The 22,828-nt window shown below is 43.5% G+C and overlaps 2 protein-coding genes across 4 annotated transcripts in view; one reads left to right on the top strand and one right to left on the bottom strand.

Annotated features, from left to right (window-relative positions):
• Window positions 1–2,245: 2,245 nt before the first annotated feature.
• On the bottom strand, window positions 2,246–6,109 carry LOC121286014 (histone H2A, sperm-like). The gene is made up of 2 exons (XM_041203036.1): window positions 6,063–6,109; window positions 2,246–2,612 (listed from the first exon to the last, which is right to left on the bottom strand). Exons 1-2 carry the CDS (start codon window positions 6,107–6,109, stop codon window positions 2,246–2,248), a joined length of 414 nt encoding a protein of 137 aa, XP_041058970.1.
• Window positions 6,110–8,020: 1,911 nt separating this feature from the next.
• The window catches only part of p2rx2 (purinergic receptor P2X, ligand-gated ion channel, 2), an 83,298-nt gene continuing 68,490 nt past the window's right edge, over window positions 8,021–22,828 (top strand). For all 3 annotated transcript variants that reach the window (XR_005944694.1, XM_041201985.1, XM_041201986.1), the window contains exon 1: window positions 8,021–8,495. Coding sequence is in view for 2 of the 3 variants with exons in the window: in XM_041201985.1 (XP_041057919.1) it covers window positions 8,356–8,495 (140 nt within the window). In the remaining variant the exon portion in view is untranslated. The remainder of the gene's footprint in view (window positions 8,496–22,828) is intronic.

Consider the following 22,828-nt stretch of genomic DNA (forward strand, 5'->3'; position numbering starts at 1 on the left):
AGTCACTCTGAGATATTTGTCCTTCATTGAGATGTTGAGGACAGCAAAGAAGGTATTAACATCTAACCTGCATGGAGGGCACAGGTGAAATTGAGAAGGTTAGCGGATTGTGAGAATGCCATCAGTGTGCCAGATATTCTTGTGCATATCTGAAACTGCTGGAATCAAAATGTGAGGCCTCAAATAGGATCACGAGTGAAGCTCCAGAACATCTTCATTGTCCTGGAACCTTGTGGCTACTAGGATCTCATGGGCACATCTGCTGTGTCTGGCCTGTGCTATGGCCTTTTCCTGTGGGGCCTCAACATCCTTGCCCTCATTAAGCTCATCCTTCTTAATGTCCTCCTCACTGGAGGAGACGTGCAACTCCCTTATCTCCCCATGTGGCAACTCATCCCTGCTTTGGAGCGCCAGGTTGTGTAGAGTGCAGAAAACCACAATGATGTAGACACCCTCTGGGGACAGTACTAGAGAGTGCTGCCTGACCCGTCCAGACATCTGAAACACATCTTCAACATGCCAATGGTCTGCTCAATCAACGAGCATGTTGAAGGATGAACCGTTTTGTACCTGTCTTCTTAGCACTCTGTGGCCTCCTTCCCCAGGGCAAGGCTCTTCCCTTTGCCCTGCCTGATGGTGACGGGCCTTTCTTCTACTCAGTTCCATGAAAGCACTGAAAAAGGCAGCCTCTCCTGCTGCCTCCATTCTGCACTCCTCCTAGTCTCTGCGGGAAAAGTGAACAGAGACATTATTGAATATTACTCAGCAATGATCACCTTCCATTGCCAGGCTAGGGAGTCACTGTGAAGCCCTTGGGCTTCTCTTATTCCAGGCATTCCATCCGCAGATTCTCCCTCGCAGACGTCACACAGCCTTAAGTGTCATTGGAAGCTGAACCCCACTCCCCAACCCCAGGCATGACAGCGCTTTGACAAAGGTGGTTGGATGTCGATGAGTACAGCCAAGCACAATAAGCCTCATTCAGGGTGCTGTAAGGCTGCCTCCTTTGGAGTAGACCAGAGCCCAGCTTTGCACTAATGTAATGACTGTAATCGTTTAGCTGTATAAAGCCTGGTCCTCTCAGCTGTGATATATAGAGGTCTTTGGAGCATTTTTCATACGTACTTTAGCCGTGGCCCCTTTACATTTGGGTCCTTGGGACCTTTGCACATTCCTAAGAGAGGGACAAAGGGTCATTCATATCCAATCTACAATTGGCTCCAAGCCCTAATGGATTCTCGCAAGGATGCACACCATGAGTTAATGTGTCCAAATCCTTCAATTGGCATTTGAGTCTTCCTAACATGTCTCAGCTGAGCCTTGCTCTCCATGTCCTGAAGCGCAAATTATTAGGGTGTCCCTTCAATCGGCCCAAAAATGCAGTAGTCAACTCCTCCCATGGCCCTCAGGCTCTTCCCCTGGCAATTCTTTTTCCAAGGTTATTTTTGAACTGTTGAAATGGTGCTGATCCACTTCTATCATGAGATAAGCTTCCAACTGCTCCCCACCCTGTGACCATCCAAGTCCCTCCTGCCCTCCTGGAAGAGCTTCATGTGCAAGTTTCCCTGCCTCCGATCACTCATCTTTCTCCCCCTCTCACCCTGGAGCCCATTGTGATTCCTGTGGATATCCCAGCCGTGTAGCACGGTGCGCACAGCCCCAGGACTGTCCATGCTTTCTGGCCCCGATTACACTGTGCGCACAGCCCCAGGACTGTCCCTGCTTTCTGGCCCCGATTACATGGTGCACACAGTCCCAGGACTGTCCCTGCTTTCTGGCCCCGATTACATGATGCACACAGTCCCAGGACTGTCCCTGCTTTCTAGCCCCGAATACATGGTGCGCAAAGTCCCAGGACTGTCCCTGCTTTCTGGCCCCGATTACATGGTGCATGCAGTCCCAGGACGGTCCCAGGTTTCTGGCCCCAATTACATGGTACGCAAAGTCCCAGGACTGTCCCTACTTTCTGACCCCGATTACATGGTGCACACAGTCCCAGGACTGTCCCTGCTTTCTGGCCCCGATCACATGATGCACACAGTCCCAGGACTGTCCCTGCTTTCTGGCCCCGATTACATGGTGCACGCAGTCCCAGGACTGTCCCTGCTTTCTGGCCCCGATTACATGGTGCACGCAGTCCCAGGACAGTCCCAGGTTTCTGACCCCGATTACATGGTGCGCACAGTGCCAGGACTGTCCCTGCTTTCTGGCCCTGGCTATATGATCTTTTTCTGATCTTGCCCCTTCAGGCATAAACCTTGCTGGGGCGGCTGGCTTTCTTAGGCAGCAGCACAGCCTTGATGTTGGGCAAGCCCCCACCCTGGGGTATGGTGACCCCTCCCAGCAGCTTGTTGAGCTCCTTGACATTGCAGATAGTGAGCTCCAGGTGGCAGGGGATGATGGGAATCTTCTTGTTGTCTCGGGCCACATTTCCAGCCAGCTCGAGGATCTCGACCGTCAGGTACTCGAGGACAGGGGCCGGGTAGATGGGGGCTCCGGCCCCAACATGCTTGGCATAGTGACCCTTGCGCAGCAGCCGGCTGATACGGCTGACAGGGAACTGGAGAACGGCTCTGGAGGAGCGAATCTTGGCCTTGGCGCACACTTTACCTCTGGTTTTACCGCAACCCCAGAATAACCTTCCCCGACTGATAGTCACACAGCCCCAGCACTTCTTCTGCCTTATGCCCCCCCTTCCTTTCCACTCCACCCGAGCCCAAGTGTCTGTGTCCACCCCTTCCCTCCTGCGCTCCAATCAGACACCCCCTCCTCCCAGTCATGTGTCTCTGTTCACCCCTCCTCCCCGGGCTCCAATCAACACCATCCCCCCCACCAGTCAAGCGTGTACCTTCCAGCTCCTTCCTTTGCCTCTATCTTGTCCCACCATCACATCCCAGTCAATCATGTACTTTCCAGACTACACCCCACCCTTGCCTTTCCACTGGTCTTGCCTGAGCAGCCTTGGCACAGAGTAGGAGCAGCCGCGAGAGCAGTGCAGTGAAAGGTGGGCAAACATTGTGTGCACAAAACTCAAAGTCATGAGTGAAGTGTAGTTTGCCAGGTCACTTCAGTTATATCCGGTTGTGATTCAGGTTGGTCTAACTACCCACAGGCGTGGCCATTTAATTTGGCCATTGAGCTGGGTTTTTAATGAGCATTCATGAGATGCAAATGCATGCAAATGCTTTTCCCAACATGGTGCCACGGGCAACCAGACCCGCCATGAAACTGAGGAGGGGAAAATTGCAATCCATTTTCACACCAGTCAGGAAATTGATTTTTGGCGCTCTCCAAATTTTCCTGTCCAGCCCGTTACGATGCCCACCACTGGTGGGACCAGAAAATTCGGCCCTGTATTTGTGTTTTCTCATACCAGGCAGCATCCTAGTGAAATAAAAACAGAAAATGAGGAAAATCCTCAGTAGGCCAAGCAGCATCGGTAGGGAGTGAAACAGAGTGAAACTTTCAGGTCAATGACCTTTTGTCAGATCTGGGAAAAGTTAGAAATGTAAAAGGTTTTAAGCAAGTGAAAAGAGGGATGGAAAAGTACAAAAGGGAAGATCCGTGAAAAAGCAGAAGAAAGGAGAGACTGAGTGATAAAAGAGTTGGTGGTGCAAGGCCAAAGGGAGCAGTAATGGGACAAAGAAAAGGAAAACTGAAACTGAAACCTGCAGAGGAAAGGAAAACAAAATGAGGGCAGAGATTACACTCTGAAATTGTTGAACTGAATGTTGAATCCAGAAGACTGTGGAGTACCTCATCAAAAGATGAAATGTTGTTCCTTAAGCTTAAATTGAGCTTTCTAGTAAATCTATATAAAACCCTTTCTTAAAGCCTAAATACCCATCCAAGCATTTGCAGCCCAATTATGTACACAACTGATGTCTTATTAAGGTTTTGTTAACCTTTAGCTGTTATATTCTGTAGCTTCTGTGATGTAAATCTTAAATTCCATTAGTTTCTTTTAATGACCTTATCAGTGGAGGTGCTGTTTTAATGGTCTGTGAACCTAAACCTCCAAATTCCTCTGCTGTTCCACAGCATGAGGCCTACTTTCTGTCAGAGTTTAATTTCTGTTTTTTATTAAATCAAAATGTATCACCTCAATTATTGATAATTACATCTGTCACATTTTAGCATACTTTTGCCACACTTTTTTTTATTCCTTCATAGGATCTGGGCATTGGTGGCAATGCCAACAGTTGTTGCCTATTCCTAATTGCCCTTGAGAAGATGGTGGTGAGCTGCCTTCTTGAACTGCTGCAGTCCATGTGGTGTACGTACACCCACAGTGCTGTTAGGAAGGGAGTTCCAGGAATTTGACACAGCCTCAGTGAAGGAATGGTGATATAGTTCCAAGTCAGATGGTGTGTGGCTTGAAGGGGAACTTACAGGTGGTGGTGTTCCCATGCATCAGCTGCCTTTGTCCTTTTGGGGATAGGGGTCACTGGTTTGGGATGTGCTGTTGAAGGAGCCTTGGTGAGTTGTTGCAATGCATCTTGTACATAGTACTGTGCATTGATGGTGGAGGGAGTGAATGCTTAAGTTGGTGGATGGGGTGCTGATCAAGTGTACTGTTTTGTCCTGGATTTTGTCAAGCGTTCTTGAGTATTATTGGAGCCACACTCATCTAGGCAAGTGGAAAGTATTCAATCACACTCCTGATTTGTACCTTGTAGATGGTTGCCAGGCTTTGAGGAGTCAGGAAGTGAGTTACCGCCTCAGAATTCAGTTCTCCCTGTCGGTTCAGTGAATCCTATAAGCTCAATGTTTTTTCTTCAGACCCCTATGATAATTCAGGAAACCACAACTAAAATACTTCCAGAAGGCAAGGATCCTATTTGACTGAGTGTCATAAAGCTATTAATGTATATAATATTTTGGAAAATATTTTTCTTTTAAAATAGAGATTTAGTCTGTGGGTATGTCTTAATTGGATTAAAGCCAGCTAGTCTGGGTGCTTTGATATGTACTCGTTCTGATATGTATGAGAGCTAGCATGCATTAGCATATTTTTGAATAGAGCATTCAAGAAGTGAGGTGAAAACTTGACTCCTTTCTAACAGATACCAAACAATTTGTCTATATTACTAATAAAATTGGTACAATGAATGGGGTTTGATTGTTAAAAGTTAAAGTTCAAAGAGATCGGTGAAACAATGAGAATTTGAATTCAGTCAGTATGGTAGGTATAACTTCAGCAGTTTTCGGGTGTGCAGGCTGAGGCAATGTAAGATCAAAAGGCAGCTGTAAGCCTCCAACTGGCTCCACAGTGAAAGAACCTAATTTTGAATTCGTAAGGTGAAAATACTTTGCCTGGTGTTTGGTTCAGTCCACGGATTGCTGTTGCCTTAATGGAGATTAGTTTGGGAATTTGTTAAAAGTTATGATAGTAGCAATTTGAAGCCATTTGTACATATAATTTAGCCTGTGTAAATTAATAAAATGTTTCATTTAGTTTAATGTAAAACCTCGAGAACTAGTGGTCTGATTCCTTAGGTTAGAGTCGCATCTCAAACATAACACTTAAAATTATAGGTTATGACAGTTGTTTAAAGTTTCCCTCTGGGATTTTTAAAATAACTCCACCAACTGCATCGGTCATAACATTGAGCACCTTGACTTTTTTCCACTAAGTGGACTGTTATAAATCTACTGGTGTAATCTTGGCTCTAAAAGTCATTTGACAAAGTTATCATAGAATCATAGAATGGTTACAGCCCAGAAAGAAACCATTCAGCCCATCATATCTTATCTCAGTATGAACAACTCCCTAGTCCCAATCCCCTGCCTTTTCCCCAAAGCTGAGCTAATGTTTTCTCTTTAGATAATTGCCCAATTCTCTTTTGAAGGCCTCAATATTGAATCTGCCTCCATCAGACTCTCAGGCAATGCATTCCAGATCCTAACCACTCACAGCATAAAAAAGTCCTTATATCACCATTGCTGCTTTTGCCAATCACCTTAAATCAGTCTCCTTTGTCAACGGAAACATTTTCTCCCTACCTTATCTGCCCAGCCCCCTCATGATTTTGAACACCTCTATCAAGATTTCCTCTTACTCTTCTTTCTTCAAGAAGAGCTCCCTCAGCTTCTTCAATCTATCCATCATTGAAGTTTCTCATCCCTGGAACCATTCTTATGAATCTTTTCTGTACCATCTCCAGTGCCTTCACATCCTTCCTAAAGTATGATGACCAGAACTGGACAAAATACTCCAGTTAAGGCTGAACCAATGTTTTATAAAGGTTTATTATAACTTTTTTGCTTTTGTACACTATGCCCCTATTTATTATGCTCAGGATCCCATATGCTTTTATTAACTGCTTTCTCAACCTGTCCAGCCACCTTCAACAATTTGTGCACATACATCGCCCAGGTCTCGCTGCTCCTGCACCCCCTTTAGAGTAGTAGCCTTTGTTTTGTATTGCCTCTCCTCATTCTTCCTACCAGAATGAATCACTTCACACTTCTCTGCATTAAAATTAATCTGCCACACGTCCACCTATCCCACCAGCCTGTCTATGTTATTTTGAAGTTTCCCACTATCCTCCTCACAGTTCATAATATTTCCAAGTTCTGTGCCATATGCAAATTTTGAAATTGTGACCTGCACACCCCTAGGTCCAGATGAAAAGTCATCAGTTAAGCTCAAAGCAACTGGGTAAAACTCACATATAGACATAAGAAAGTGGCTGAATGGTGGAAATCTGCAATACTTCTTAGAAATGTCACATTAGAGTGAAAAGAAATGATGAGTGCGTGGGGTTTAGGAATCAGAATTGGGCCTTCCTATGCTTACAATTTACCTTAGTGACCTGAATTCAGAAACTCAATGCATAAAATGACCAAATTCAAGATGATACCAAACTTGAATAGACTTGGGTTGTTTTCGTTGGAGCAGAGAAGACTGAGGGGCAACCTAATCGAGGTGTACAAGATTATGAGCAGCATGGGCAGGGTGGATAGGGAGCAGCTGTTCCCCTTAGTTGAAGGGTCAGTCACAAGGGGGCATAAGTTCAAGGTGAGGGGCTAGAGGTTTAGGGGGGATGTCAGGAAAAACATTTTTACCCAGAGGGTGGTGACGATCTGGAATGCACTGCCTGGGAGGGTGGTGGAGATGGTTTGCCTCACATCCTTTAAAAAGTATCTGGATGAGCACTTGGCACATCATAACATTCAAGGCTATGGACCAAGTGCTGGTAAATAAGATTAGGTAGGTAGGTCAGGTGTTTCTCACATTTCGGAGCAGACTTGATGGGCCGAAGGGCCTCTTCTGCACTGTGATTCGGTGCAATGGCTGCAACTGATCCTGAGAAGAGATCTTGGGATCCTAGTGGATTCAATGCTGAACATATCCAACCACTGACAGAAATTAACAAAGCAAGACTTACATACAAAACATTAGGGTACATTTTAGAGGATGTCATACTCGGCCCATAGAGGTCTGGTCAATCCAGTTTTGGTCACTGAGACACAAAGACAGTTAGGACCTGGAGCCTGTTCAGAAAAGAGTCACAATGCTGATCTCCAGCAGCAGGGAACAAAGTCATGAGCAGAGACCAGAATAACTCCTCTCTCTTTGTCTTTGAAGGAAGGCCAGTGACAGAGCTAATTATGAAAGTGATTGATATAGGGTAGAAGTGGAGATGTTTCCACTTATGGCGGCTTCCAAAACCAGGGACCACAAATATAAGATAATCACTGACAAATCCAATAAAGGATTCAGCAGAAACGTCTTCGTCCAGAGAGTGGTTAGAGTGTGGACTTTGGGTTAGTTGAGGTGAATGACTTGTTCTGTGCTGTAAATTCCACGCAATTAATTACATGTAATTTCACGCAACTGATCTCGTGGAGGTATTCAATGTAAATGGTGTGATTAAAATAGATTCAGCTAATCACTTGAAACTAAATTGCCGGAGGAAGAAGGGAAGACAAGTTCAAACTAGCAAATGGCCAATGTCAGAGAGTGCTTTGCACAAAGCATGCTCAACGCCCAAAACAAGACAAGATCCTAGAATTACTTTAAAAACATGCAGATTTCAAGTTAGGGAGACTTCGGGATCTTTGGGGAAAGCAAAACACAGCCTCAATTTCCTTTTTATTGCGACCGAAACGGCATTTCGATACGCAAATAGCTGGAACCCCGAAGGTGTCGCTGTTTCATCCGTGACCCTCGTGGGGAGGAGGTAGGAGGAGAAGGGAGCGAAAGTTGTTTAAAGTCAGTACTCAGCTAATCCGCCAAACGAATGAGGGAAAGGCAGAGCGCCGATAGTTAAATCCTACAGGCTGAGGAAGGTACATGTCGCCAGAGCCCAACAGGATTAAATCGGCATTTCGGAGGGATTTACAAACATGGGCTACAGGGAGACGTGTGCTCTGTACTGGGCAGAATTTTGGGATTATGAGACTCCCAAAGTTGTGGTGGTTAAAAACCGAACTTTAGGAGTTATCTACAGAATTATCCAACTTCTTATCATATTGTATTTTGCCATGTAAGTACATACTAGAGTTTAGGCTGTTATCATCAAGGTTGAGCCGAATAAAATTAATTTAAATATAAAAGCTGGTTTATTTTACATCAATGGTTTGATTTTTGATTCGTCAGCATTGAGTTACTCTGGAGCAAATTAATTTATACATTTGAGTTTCATTATATTTTTTCTCTAGCGGGAGCTGTTTTAAACTTGTTACTGAATAATTTCCAATCCTCGCTAATTGCAGGAAAGTCTGATTTTTTTTAGCATTGGCAGTTTTAATTCATCCTGAATTTTGTTTAATAATCTTGAGTGAGCTCCTTCGAGTTTCAACTGCTTGGAGCCGGGAGTCGGCTCTTTGATCTGTAAACATAGGGATTAATAGCAAGTTTCAAGGCTTAGTGTAGCGCTTGCAGTTTAGAATAAACATTTGGGCTTCATGGGAATTTTTCCCAAATATAATAAAGCCGAAGTCTGATCCTGTTTATAATTCATCGCGGCCGCTCCCGTGAATCAAGTCTTGCGAAACATTGTTAAAGATCTGGAGGCGTTATGTGGTCCTGGAGGAGACAACACTTCTAATATGTCACATTATTCAGGCTGTGTTTCTGTCTTCCAGGAGAGAGGAGCGGTCCCTCTCTAACCCGAGTGAGACCCGTCCGTTTACATTTTCGTAAGATACTCGCTATAACCGAGTTCGCATCAATGTGCATTTTGGCGTCTAACGCGGTTAAAATGGCTAACCCATCGAACACAATTGCTGCTGGCCCGGTTTAACACAGAGTAACTCGATTTAGGCAGGGGTTTAGTGCCAAATTTTGAGACGCAGGAACTCTCAGAAAATGTGTTGGCCATATCATTTCTAAATCCACGAATATATTGTTATCTTGTGTATTAATCATTTGAATCCCCAAATGTCAGTAAAACTGTTTTTAAGTGAAAAATATTAGTGCTGGTAGGCATTCTGTTTCAAACCATGTGATATTTTGAATCATTAGTCTTTAGCATAGCTAGAATTTCATTATGCAACAGTTTAATTATTTAGTTCAAGCCTATTAAAAACATGAATTACAGAAAACTTTACTTACTTCTGATTGGGGAATTATATAGAGAGGGAAAACTGCTTTTCTTGATTTATGTTAATAACCTAGACCTGGGTGTACAGGGCACAATTTCAAATTTTGAAGATGGTGCAAGTCTTGGAAGTATTGTGAACTGTGAGGAGGAGGCAGACTTCGAGAGGATAGAGACAGACTGGTGGAATGGGCAGACGCGTGGCTGATGAAATTTAATATAGAGAAGTGTGAGGTGATGCATTTTGCTCAGGAGAATGAGGAGAGGTGACATAAAATAAAGGGTGCAATTCTAAAGGAAATGCAGTAGCAGAGGAACCTGGGTGAATATGTGCATAAATCATTGAAGGTGGCAGGACAGGTTGAGAAAGCAGTTGACGTTTCGAGTCCTCATGACCCTTCAACAGAACTGTTGAAGGGTCATGAGGACTCGAAACGTCAACTCTTTTCTTCTCTGCCGATGCTACCAGACCGGCTGAGTTTTTCCGGGTAATTCTGTTTTTGTTTTGGATTTCCAGCATCTGCAGTTTTTTGTTTTTATCTCTGAGAAAGCAGTTAATAAATTATACTGAATCCTGGGTTTTATAAATAGGGGCACAGAGTGCAAGTGAGTTATGAACCTTCATAAAACACTGATTCAGCCTCAACAAGAAGGACGTGAAGGTTTTAGAAATGGTGCAGAAAAGATTTACAAGAATGGTTCCGAGGATGAGAGACTTCAGTTATGTGAATAGGTTGGTGAAGTTGGGGCTTTCTCCTTGGAGAAGAGGAGATTTGTTAGACGTGTCCAAAATCACGAGGGGGTCTGAATAAAGTAAATGGGGAGAAACTGTTCCCATCAGCAGGAGTTCGAGAATCCTAAGGTGATTAACAAAAGAACCAGAGACAACATGAGGAAACATTTCTTCATGCACCAAGTGGTTTGGATCTGGAATGCACTGCCTGGGCATGTGGTGGAGACAAATTCAATTGCTGTTTTGAAAAGGGAACTGGATAATTATCTGAAGAGAGAAGATTTTACACGGTTACCAGGAAATGATAGAGGAGTAGGACTAGCTGAGTTGTTGTTGCAGCAAACTGACATGGAAACAATGTGCTGAATGGCCTTCTTCTGTGCTGTAACCACTCTGATTCTAGTATAGATACATTTCAAGGAACTTGAGAAACATATTACAATGAAAGAGGTTAAGGATTACGCTGATAGTGAGATCAAGAAGGATGGAAGGAGGCTTGTGTGGAACATAAACACCAACATAGATGAGATGGTCCAAATGGTCTGCTTCTGTGCTGTAAATTCCATGTAAAGCTGTTATCAGGGAATGCAAATACTATACTGCATTTCCCAGCCTCAGGCCATCACAGCCAAGGAATTAATGTTCAGTAGGCAAATGCAGCAGGGTGTTTGGGGATATTGATGCTGTTTTAGTTCCCTTGAGCTTTAAAGACCTTGAAATGCCTGTTTTTGAGAGAGCTGTGTGTATGGAGTTGTAAGGTCATTTTTTTTTTACAGTCAGTTTTAGAAGAATGAGAGGGGACTTTATTGAAACATATAAGATTCTTGGGGCTTGACAGGATAGATGCTCAGAGGTTGCTTTCCTTTGTGGGAGAGTCCAGGACCAAAGGGCATAATCTCAGAGTAAGGGCCTGCCCATTTAAGACAGAAATGAGGAGGAATTTCTTCTCTGAGGGTAGTGAATCTGTGGAATTCTTTACCACAGAGAGCTGTAGAGATTGGGTCATTAAGTATGTTCAAGGTGGAGATAGACAGATTTTTAATCAGTAAAGGAATTAAGGGTTATGGGGAAAAGGAAAGAAAGTGGAATTGAGGATTATCAGATGCCATGCTCTCATTGAATGGTGGAGCAGACTCAATGGGCTGAATGGCCTACTTCTGCTCCTAAGTCTTATAGTCTTATGGTCAGAGGGCTGTGCAGGAGGGTTACTGCTGCTACACATTGACTCAAAGACATTCAGCAGCAGCAGCCCAGCCTTGCCTCTGCCACCTCTTAACCTCCCCAGGCACTGGATTCACATCCACAGTATGAGCTCCAGACATTCCTGTCAAATATTACCACCTGGCCTGAACTCAAACTCCAGGAACCTTGGCCAAGCTTTTCCTTGTGCCTCACATAATACCGCACATAGAAATCACTCAACAAGGTCCCCATGCTGGCTGCCTCTGCGACACAAGTCATGCAGCCCCATGTGGTTGTGAGAGGATTTCCCTCCAGTTCTGATTGTTGCCATCAACAAGCCAAATCCCCCTGCGTCTTTTACTCCTGGAAACAAATCGCTTCAATATTGGAGGCAGTGTGGATTAAAATCAACACCAATCTTACAGATTGAAAATCCAGTAAGACAATTAATGGAGTGGATTCCACTGAGATCAGTGGAAAGAAACATCAAGTGGGGCGTATAACGGATAGCCAATCAGCAAAGGAGAGTTTACTATCCAGCAGAGAATATTGAAGCCTTTAAATAGGAGGTGCTGGAGTGGTGCTCTGGTGAGCACCAACACTGTATCCCTGATCTAATGTAGTATAGCAGTGCATTGCTTTATGAAGTATGGCTAGTTTTTAATTTGACATTAATAATTTTTTCTCCTGCTGTCATGACTTCTCACTATCATTCCCAGGCTGTGAAGGTGTGGTAAGGATTTTTGAACCAGCCACCGGTAACTCTCTGAATGGATTAAGGAAGTAACTCGTTTAAGGAGTCATCTTATTTTCTGCCTCTGTCACTCTATTATAACGAACAGAGTGCATGCTGGTTGTACCTGCATCCTACTGTTCTGGGCACCTGTCCAGGTACAAGGAGCATGCTATCTTTTTTCTAGAGATCTCTCCCCAGCCTGTCTGTTTCTCCTGATAGAACTGAGAAATATCATCAGTGTTAATCTATTTTTTGCGCATCCTCCAGTACGTATAGAACTTTTTATTTGATGAAGACTGCAGGCTTTATTACCAGGGGCTTAGAATGCAAGAGCAAAGAGATTATGTTAAACTTGTATAAAACAGGTTCAGCCTCAACTGGAGTATTGTATGCAGTTCTGGGCACCATGCTTTAGGAAAGATGTGACGGCATTAGAACAAGTGCAGCAAAGATCCATAAGAATGCTTGCAGGGATGAAGAACTTCCAATTACACAAATAGATTGGAAGAGTTGGGTAAAAGCAAAATACTGCGGATGCTGGAAATCTGAAACAAAAACAGAAAATGCTGGAAAAACTCAGCAGGTCTAACAGTGTCTGTGGAGAGAAGGGTCATACAGACTCAAAACGTTTTACTCTGTCTTTCTCTCCATAGATGCTGTTAGGCCTGCTGAGTTTTTCCAGCATTTTCTGTTTTTGTTGGAGGCATTGGGACTGTTTTCCTTGGAGAAGAAAATGTTGAGAGGAAATTTGATTGAGGCAAGTCAAAATCATGAGGGGTCTGGACAGAGTAGATGGGAATAAACTGTTCCCATTGGTGGAAATATTGAGAACAAGATGGCACAGATTTAAGGCAATTGGCAAAATAAGCAATGGAGGTATGAAGAGAAACTTTTTCACACAGCGAGTACTTAGGATCTGGATTGTGCTGCCTGAGAGTGTGGTGGGGGCAGGGTCATTCAAGAGGAAATTGAATTATTATCTGAAAAGGATTAAGTAGGGTTACAGGAGAAGTTAGGGGAATAGCACAAAGTGAATTGCTCATTAGGAGAGCCAGTGCAGACACAATGGGGCGAATGGCCTCATTCTGCACTGTAACGACTCTGTGATTCTGTGAAGACCAGAACAATGCGCAGTACTATGTGTGGTCTAAACAAGGTCTAAGGCAAGTTAGACATAGCACCTCTGCTTTTTAATTATATCCCTCTAGTACGGGGTGGGGAACCTTTTCTTATCAAGGGCCACCCACACATAGACAAAATGGGTTGCGGACCACACACACATAAAAACCAAGTTAATTTTTCTTAAGGGAGAATACAGAAACGTTCAATTCACCCATTGCTTTAATTGCAATGGCTGAGTTTAAAAGTAACTCCCAGTGCTTTGTATGCCATTTTTATTGCCTTACTAATCTGATTTGTGTATCTAGTTATCTAGAAATCTTTGCTCCTGTACCCCCATTTAAGTGCTTACACAGCACCTTTAACATGGTAAAACATCCCAAGGCACTGCATTGGAGTACAGAAAAAGTGGACACTTATACAGTTAAAAGACAGAGAATGTATAAACTAAGGGGTTCTTCCAATCATCTGCTACATCCTTGGTATGACATCTGTGGAAAGGCTAAAGAAATGGTAGAAATACTTTTAAGCCTGACACCCCCCAACCTACTCAACCTCTCCTCATAAGAAAATCCCTACATACCCAGGATCAACCTAGTGAACCTTCTCTGGACTTCCTCCATTGCCAGTATACCTTTCCTTAGATAAGGGAACCAAAGCTGTTCACAGTATTCTAGTGTGGTCTAACTAGTGCTTTGTATAGTTTTAGCAAGACTCCTCTATTTGTATACACCATTCCTTTTGAAAAAAAGGCCAACATTCCATTTGCCTTCCCTGTTAACTGCTGAACTTGTATGCTAGCTTTTTGGGATTCATGCACGAGGACCCCCAAATCCCTCTGTGCTGCAGCTTTCTGCAGTCTTTCTCCATTTAAATAATATTCAGCTCCTCCATTCTTCCTGCCAAAGTGCATAACCTCACAATTTCCCACATTATATTCCACCTGCCAAGTTTTTGCCCATTCACTTAACCTGTCTATGTCCCTCTGTAGACTCTTTGTGTCATCCTCACCAATTCCCTTCCCACCTATTTTTGTTTCATCTGCCATCTTGGTGATAGTACATTCCTTTCCCTCATCCAAGTCATTAATATATATTGTAAATAATTGTTGCCCCAGCACTGATCCTTGTGGCACACCACTAATTACGTGTTGCCATCCTGAAAATGCCCCCTGCATCCTAACTCTCTGTCTTCTATTAGTTAGCCAGTCCTCTATCCATGCTAATATATTACCCCCAACACCATAGGCTCTTATCTTATTAAATCCTTATGTGTGGTACCTTATTGAATGCCTTTTGGAAATCCAAATATATTATATCTACTGGTTCCCATTTAACTATCCTGCTTGCTATCTCCTGAAAGAGTTCTAACAAATTTGTCAGGCATGATTTCCCCTTCATGAAGCCATGCTGACTCTGCTTGATTAGATTATGCATTTCTAAATGCTCTGCTATTACATCCTTTATAATAGACCTTAACATTTTCCCAATGACAGATGTTAAGCTAACTGACCTATAGTTACCTGTTCTTTGTCTCCCTCTCTTTTTGAATAAGGATGTTGCATTGGCAGTTTTCCAATCGTCTGAGACTTTTCCAGAATCTAAGGGCTCTAGGACAATTACTACCAGTGCATCCACTATCTCTGCAGCTACTTCCTTTAATATCCCCTAGGATGCAACCCATGAGGTCCAGGGGACTTATCAGCCTTTAGCCCCATTAGTTTTCCTAGTACTTTGTCATTAATGATAGTTATTGTATTTATTTCCTCCCTGCCCCCCTTTTTGCCCCGTGATCATTTAGTATGTTTGGAATGCTATTAGTGTCTTCTACCATGAAGACTGATGCAAAGTATTTATTCAACTCCTCTGCCATTTCCTGGTTCCCCTTTATTATTTCCCCAGCCTCATTCTTTAAGGGGCCTGTATTGACTTTGGCCTAACTCTTCACTTTTATACACTTAAAGAAGCTCTAACTGTCTAGTTTTTATATTACCTGCTAGTTTACCCTCAGAGTTTATTTTCTCCCTCTTTATATTTTTTAGTCATCTTCTGTTGGTTTTTAAAACTTTCCCAATCCTCTGGTTTACCACTAATTTTTGCCACATTGTATGTTTTTTCTTTCACTTTGAGACTATCCTTAACTTCCTTGGTTTATCCTTCCTATAATCCTTCTTCCTCACTGGGATATATCTTTGTTGTGAGTCATAAACTATTTTCTTAAATGTCTGCCATTTTTCATCAACCATCTTTTCTGCTAAACTCCTTTCCCAGTCCACTCCAGCCAACTCTGCCCTCATTCATTTGTAATTACCCTTATTTAAGTTTAGCACAGATGTTTCCGAACTAAGTTTCTCACACTCAAACTGAATGCTAAATTCACCATGTTATGGTCACTGTTTCCTAGAGGATCTTTTACTCGGACATAATTTATTAAAACTGCCTCATTACACATTACCAGATCCAAAATAGCCTGATCCCTGTTTGGATCCTATTGTTCTAGGAAACTGTCCTGAATACAGTCTATGAATTCTTGCTCGTGGCTACCTCTGCCAATTTGATTTTCCTAAACTACATATATATTAAAGTCACCCATGATTAATATACTGCCTTTATTACATGCCTTCGTTATTTCCTGATTTATTCTTTGTCCAACAGCATAGCTACTGTTAGGGGGCCTATAGACTACTCTCACCAGTGCCTTCTTCCCCTTGTTATTTCTTACCTCCACTCATATGGATTCCACACCTTCTGATCCAAGACCATTTCTTGCTATCGTACTTATTCAACCTCGTACTAACAAAGCTACCCACCGCCCTTTCCTTCCTGCCTGTCCTTTCGAAAAGTCACATACCCCTGAATATTAAGTTCCCAGCTTTGATCTTCTTGTAAGCATGTCTCCATAATGGCTATAAGATCATACCCATTAATCTCTATTTGTGCCGTTAATTCATTTATTTTGTTCCAAATACTTTGTGCATTTAAGTAAAGAACCATTAACTGTGCCTTTTTACCATTTTTTGTCCATCTGACTCTATTTGCTGCTGTTTTTTTATGTTTGTGCACTCTGTCCCTTCCTGTCACAATCTGGGTATCATTACCTAAGTAGCTGCTCTGCAATGCTGTCTTATCCTTTTGCTTTGTAAGCCTACTTATCCCAGCTCCAGAACCCTCCCCCACTCTATGAATGGCAGGATGTTGGTCTTTGTAACTCAACACCACATTAAACAGTGCATTAATTATTTTAGAACATTGGGTCCAAAGCTATTTTAAAACCAATCTGTTGTAAGGGTTTTAGATAAATCAAAACGGTTATTGACGATCAGTCAATCAGTCATTGTAATTAGTCAAAGGGCAACTGGCCCTGAGATTTTAGGGATCTGATAACCTGCTTTTAAAATTATGCTGAAACATAAGAGTATACAAATACTTTGAATGAAATTCTTTGTCTGCTAATTTAAATTATTTGGTCAGTCTTGACTCTAAAATAGCAAAGAAATTTTCTCTGTACATTCGCATATCATTTTGACCAAGCTTTTGATCACCCTCTTCTAATCTTTTCATTTGGTTTAGCACCTGTTTTCCTCAAAGTTCTGTAATGTGCTGTGGTGTGTTCCCTAAATTAAAGGTGCTGGACAAATGAAATTTGTTGTTATTGCTGTTAAGCAGTCTTGCGTCTGATAATCTATATAGAATTACATAAAAGTCCAACACAGAAACAAATCATGCAGCCCAATCAATCCACTTCAGTGTTCATTTTCACATGAGCAGCTGTTCTTCTTCCCCTGTTTTTTCTTTGTTCCACCATCCCTATAGTCCCTTTCATTCAACCACTAATCTAACCTATTGTCCAGACATATGTCAAACATTCACAGATACAAGGTGAGGATGTCAGGACTGTCCTCACTGCATCTCATCGTCATCCTCCACGAATCTTGCGGCTATCAGGACATCACAAGCACACCTGCCTCGCCTGGCCAGCACAAAGGCCTCATCACCAGCATCCTCGCCTTCGAGGGCCTCATCACCCTCATCCCCTCCGACATCCTCCTCATCGGAGGAGAAGTGCAGTGCTTCCATCTCCTCCTCAGCCAGGCCTCCCCCTATTGTATTGCCATGTTGTGGAGTGCGCAGCAAGTTTTAATGATGCACGACACCCTCTGGGGACTGTATTGCAGTGTTCCACCAGACCTGTCAATGCACTGGAACTTCATTTTCAATATTCCTGTCATTTGCTCCACCAAAGTCTGGGTCGCAGCATGAGCCTCATTATAGCATCTCTCTGCTGCAATCTGAGGCTGCCACACAAGCGTCATCAGCCATGTCCTCTGTGGGTAGCCATTGTCCCCGAGGAGCTACCCCTGCAGCCTCTGTGGGCCCTGGAAGGTGTCAGGGATCTGAGAGCTGCTGAGGATGTAGGAGTCATGGGTGCTTCCTGGGAATCGTGTGCAGACCTTTAGGAAGCATTTGTGGTCGCAGAGCAGCTGAACATTCAGCGAGTGGAAGCCCTTGCAGGTGAAGTAGTTGACTGCTTTTTGCCATGGAGATCTAAGTGCCACATGAGTGCAATTGAAGGCACCCTGAAGCTGTGGAAAACCTGAGATCTGTGCAAATCCCAACGGTCTTGCTCCTTGGCTTGCCGGTTGAAATGCACAAAGTTCTGTGCCTTCCATGACCTCCTGGGTGCACTTGTGTGTGGAGGCTTGCGGGATCCTGCACAAGTTACCTGTGGAGCCCTGGAAGGAGCCACAGGTGTTAAAATTGAGCGCCGCAATCACTTTTACAGCCACTGGCAGTGGATGCCCTCCATGTCACCGTGCTGTCAAATGCTGCAGCAGGTGGCATGTCTGACCGGCTAGTTCCCTAGACCTGTGCGGTCTTCGGTGACACTGGTTCTCAATCATCAGCAGGAATGACAAGTGCTATCTATGGGCCCTGGGTCTAGTGAGACACCTATGAGTGACGGCTCGCTGTGGATCTTCTTCTGTGTGTGTAGGAGGCCTTGCCGCACCTTCATCTTGAGCATAGTTCTCCTCCCAATGATGAGCCAGGTGCCTCTGTTGCACTCTTCTCCTTCTTTTCTGCTCCCACGAGACATACCGTCAGATCACCAGGCTTTATGATCCTGATGATCTCCTGCAAGATCAAAGAAAGAGATGCACGGGTTAACATATGTGTCCTAAGAACCTCTCTCGGTTAAGCCTCAAGGTCCCTTCACACATGCAAGAGAGTGCTGGCCACCACTTGGACAGCCAGTGTGTAGTGTGCTTCATGGCTACCCAAAACTCCACCCACCTCCGCCCCACTCCACTTGACTGATTGGCAGCAGCTTCGGCCACTGGACTGCATGCTGTGCGCTTAGCTTAGGTGCAGGCATTCTCCTAACCCGCACTGCAAGGACGCGCTGTTAGCTTGAACCCTGAGGGATACTGGTCCAAACCTGAATAAAGACATTGCAAGGGGCTCTGAGCACCTCCACCAGTGACTGTGCCATGGCCATCTTTCGCATGGGATTCTACAACTTGCCCAGTCATCCAATTGTTCTGCAGCCCCATAAAATGCACATTAATCTGCGGTCTGTGGCCAAGGAGTGAAAGGTTCTGGAGCGTTTGTTGGCACATTGATGCTTTTGCGTTGCTTGAGTGGGCAGAAAAGCTTCAGAGAACTGACTCCAAACATGTCAATGGAGCTGCTGCTGAACGGTCTCAGCTGCAGAAGAATGCTCACTTTTGACAAGCTTTTCCAAATATGTGCCTGCTTTCCTCACTCTCTACCCCTTCCCCACACACCTACCCCTGTGTATGTCCTTTCGGCTGTGCTACCCTGCTGTGCCACCCCCCACCCCGTCCCCAGCCTCACCCGCACTGGTGCCCTGGGCCTGGCACTGCACTGAAAGCCTGCTGGAAAAAGCAACTTGCCTGTACCCCCACTGAAGGCACGGCACCTCTCCCTTGATGTGCTACGGGTAATGTTCACAAGCTCAGGTGCAGGCTTGTGTGCACTCATGTCCGAGCTCCCATCGAGGTTCAGCTCACCACGGGCACGCCTTTTAAAGGCAGTCGTAAATCACGTTCATCTGAAAACACGCTGATGTGGATGGTAAGTTTAACGTTGGGTATGATTCCAGTGTGGGTGTTCAACGATGAGATGCAAATACATTAAAATTAAGTTCCCAACGTTGGACAATGAGAAATGCGGCCCGCCATTGAGGGATGGAGCGGACTATCGCAAGCTGGTTTCATGGCGGCATAAAACCGATATTTGGCCTTCTTGCCATATTGTCCGCTCACGCCCGCCATGATGCCTGCCATCAATGGGAGTGGAAAATTCTGGCCAGAGTCTCTGCTTCAGTCAGTAAGGGGGTGATATTTTTGCTGTCACCACCCTATTTGCATCTAATAACAGGCTGGTATTGGAATGGACTTATTACTGGTCATGTTAATTATTGGATGGTCCTTGATTTAGCTGGTGAGAGCACCCACTAGAAATGATTGGATCGGGGGGTGGGGGGGGGGGCGTCTAATGAATAAATGGAAATCAGGGTCAAATGATGCAGTCATGAGGAACAATGCCATTTTTCATTTTGTGCATATTTATACTGCTAGTTCCTGATTCTGCCCACGTGTCTATGTCGGTGGATGATTATTTCTAGAGACATTAGCAGGGGTGGTCAGTTGCTCATCATATCAAACATTCAGTGAGTTTGGGGAGATATTTTGTATTACATTGTGATTATTTGCTATTAAGCCAATTTCAAAATGTTTATTGCTGCTATAAATTGTTCTGAACATTTACAGGATTTATCTTTTTTCTAAAAGGAGGCCCTATAGATGGAGGCGAACTTACAGGAAACCTCAAACTCCACAGAGTTTAGAGACCAGGCAGTTCTCTAAGGAGATAGTATAAGGGTGTTTGGGTTAGTAAGGGTTAATGTGGGACTGGGGAAACAATACTGCCCACAATATGATGTAGAGAGTCACATGATGATAGACTGTGGTTGAAAGGAGTCTGAGAGAAGTCAGTATGCAGATAGCACCTAGACAGGGCTATACTTTGGAGAGATGTATGCAGTTGCGTGTTAACAACAAATGGTTTATGTTCAACCACACAAGCCTCCAGACCTCTTAGTGAAACACCAAACAACTTTACAACATGGTGGCAGCAGGTGAAGGACCCCAAAATTCCACAGAATGAAAAAATAAAGACACTGCAGTCTGACCTGAGCGAAGTGTGCCTAAATCAAAGACACAGCTGGAGATTGACTAACAAAGCTCCATTGCTGACATGGAGGCTGAAGAGAAGAAAAATCCACTGCTGAAAAGGATTCCACCAGAGCATGTGGAGGTCCATTGCCAAACCTGATCAAACACAGAGTCAAAGGACCTAGCCAGATCACAAATGTGTGAGCAAAATTCACTCAAAGGCTAATCTAACATTTTAAAAAATAATCAAGGCACCTATTAAGCAGAGCATAGTTTAATGTGCTCAGCTGGAAGAATGCTGCAGCCAGGTTTGGAGTTGGCTCCATAACCATGTGCTGGCCGAACTCAAATGAATAAAAAAAAAAGTTAAAACAGAAGGCTGAGCAAAAAAAAAAACCTTCAAATCAATTTTCCAAGCTCAGAGAAGCAAATCACTGGCAAAACTGCTAGTTTGAAAGGTTTCCTGCAGAATCACAAAGTTTTAAAGACAGCTCTGAGATCACGATGGGAACCAAAACCCAACAAGTGCAGGAAGAAGAGAAAAAATGGTTACTGTGGCTTCATCTTGAAAAAAATAAAAGACGTACTCCCCTCTTAGGAAAAAGAACCAAACAGCCATGGATAGTAAATTAAAACTACTAGACCAAAATGAGCTCATGCAATGGCTGAACCAAGCGCAAAATTGGGCATCATGGAGAAGAAAATATTTAGATTACAGGAATATATCAGGCTTAAGTAAGAAATCAGAGGAAGTGCAAGTTAATACATAATTGTGCTAATTTGGTGAAATTGTTGGCAGTGTAATCATAAGATGAGATATAGATGAATCCTCAACCAGATTTGGGGAAATAGTAAAAGTCTTTGACAAGTATTTTAAACTCAAAGTTGTCGTGAACACAGACTTTAAAAAAGATATAGAACACCATATCAATAAAGCACCAAAAGGACAACGAGACCCCAGGGCAAAGGGGAGAATACCCAAACAAAACACAAGATGATTGCAGACCATGTCAGTACAATGAAGTGCATGAGCCGAAGAATTTAGTGCAGAGGAAAGAAGAGGCTGAGAAGCAAAAATGCTGATGCAGTACCCAAACTGCAACAGCAGGTGGCAGTACAAAGTGAGCAGATGGCTGTGAATGAAGCAAAGTTATCTGATGTAACAAAACCTGCAAAGAGAAAATTAAGCTATTCCACAGGAAAATGTTTGTATCAAAGCTAAGTTGGAAGAACTCAACCAGAAGCACAGCCAGGCACAACAGTAGGCAGAAAAGGTACTCAAAGACATTGCTGCCCTGAAAAACACTTTGAAGAACCAATATGTGGCCCTGAAAAAACATGAGTTAAAGAAGATTTTAAATACTACTTCAGAAAAAGCTGTGTTGAAACTATCAGTGACAAAGCAATGAGTAGTTGCTAAGCTGAATGATAAGATTGATCAGCTTGTAAAAGAACTGAAAATAAAAGAGTAAAGAAATATTTGGGTAAAATTGTGAAACAAACAGAAATGAAGGTTCCATTTTGGAAATGTCAACTTCCAGGAGGAACATGGAAGACTCCATGGAAAGAATAAACCTGAGCACACCTCAGGAATGAATGGAGTGTGGAGTGAACATTCCCTCCGGAAGGAACGGAATAAGCCCATAGTGTCCGATCAAAGAAGATGGATGGTCAACAAAGAAAAACCTAATACTAAAAAAGCACAAGAAGCAAAGCAGATATTGAAACCCGAGTATTAACACCAAGCTCTACAATTTCAACTCTGAACCAACAAAGTCAGCCCGAAGCAAGTAAGACTACCAGTCCTTTGAATGGGGAGAGAATGAGATCTAGGAGAGAATTAAAACCCTCCAGACCTTCTGAATTTGTAAAATCAGAGACTTGGGGGAGAAGGGGTAGCATGGAAATATTATATTGCAAATAAATTTGGTTAAGGACTTGGAGGGGGGTTGTAGTATAAGGGTGTTTGGGTTAGCAAAGGTTAATGTGAGGCTGGGAAAATTATGCCAGCCGTATTATGATGTAGAGAGTCACGTGGTGGTAGACTGTAGGTAGACAGATTCTGAGAGAAGTCGGCTTGAAGATAGCACCTTGACAGGGCTGTTCTTGGAGATATGTATATAGCTGTGTGTTAACAATAAATAGTTTGTTTAACCACACAAGCCGCCAGATCTCTTACCAAACAACCTTACAACAAAGAACAGTGCATACAGAAGCTGTACTTCTCTGGACAGATTGTCACAAAGCCGTGTTGTCTCCTGTAACAAGAGTTGCAATCAACTGCCACAGCCAGCAGCGTTTCACTGGTG

This window comes from Carcharodon carcharias, chromosome 13 (assembly GCF_017639515.1).
Source record: "Carcharodon carcharias isolate sCarCar2 chromosome 13, sCarCar2.pri, whole genome shotgun sequence".
Lineage (NCBI taxonomy): Eukaryota > Metazoa > Chordata > Chondrichthyes > Lamniformes > Lamnidae > Carcharodon > Carcharodon carcharias.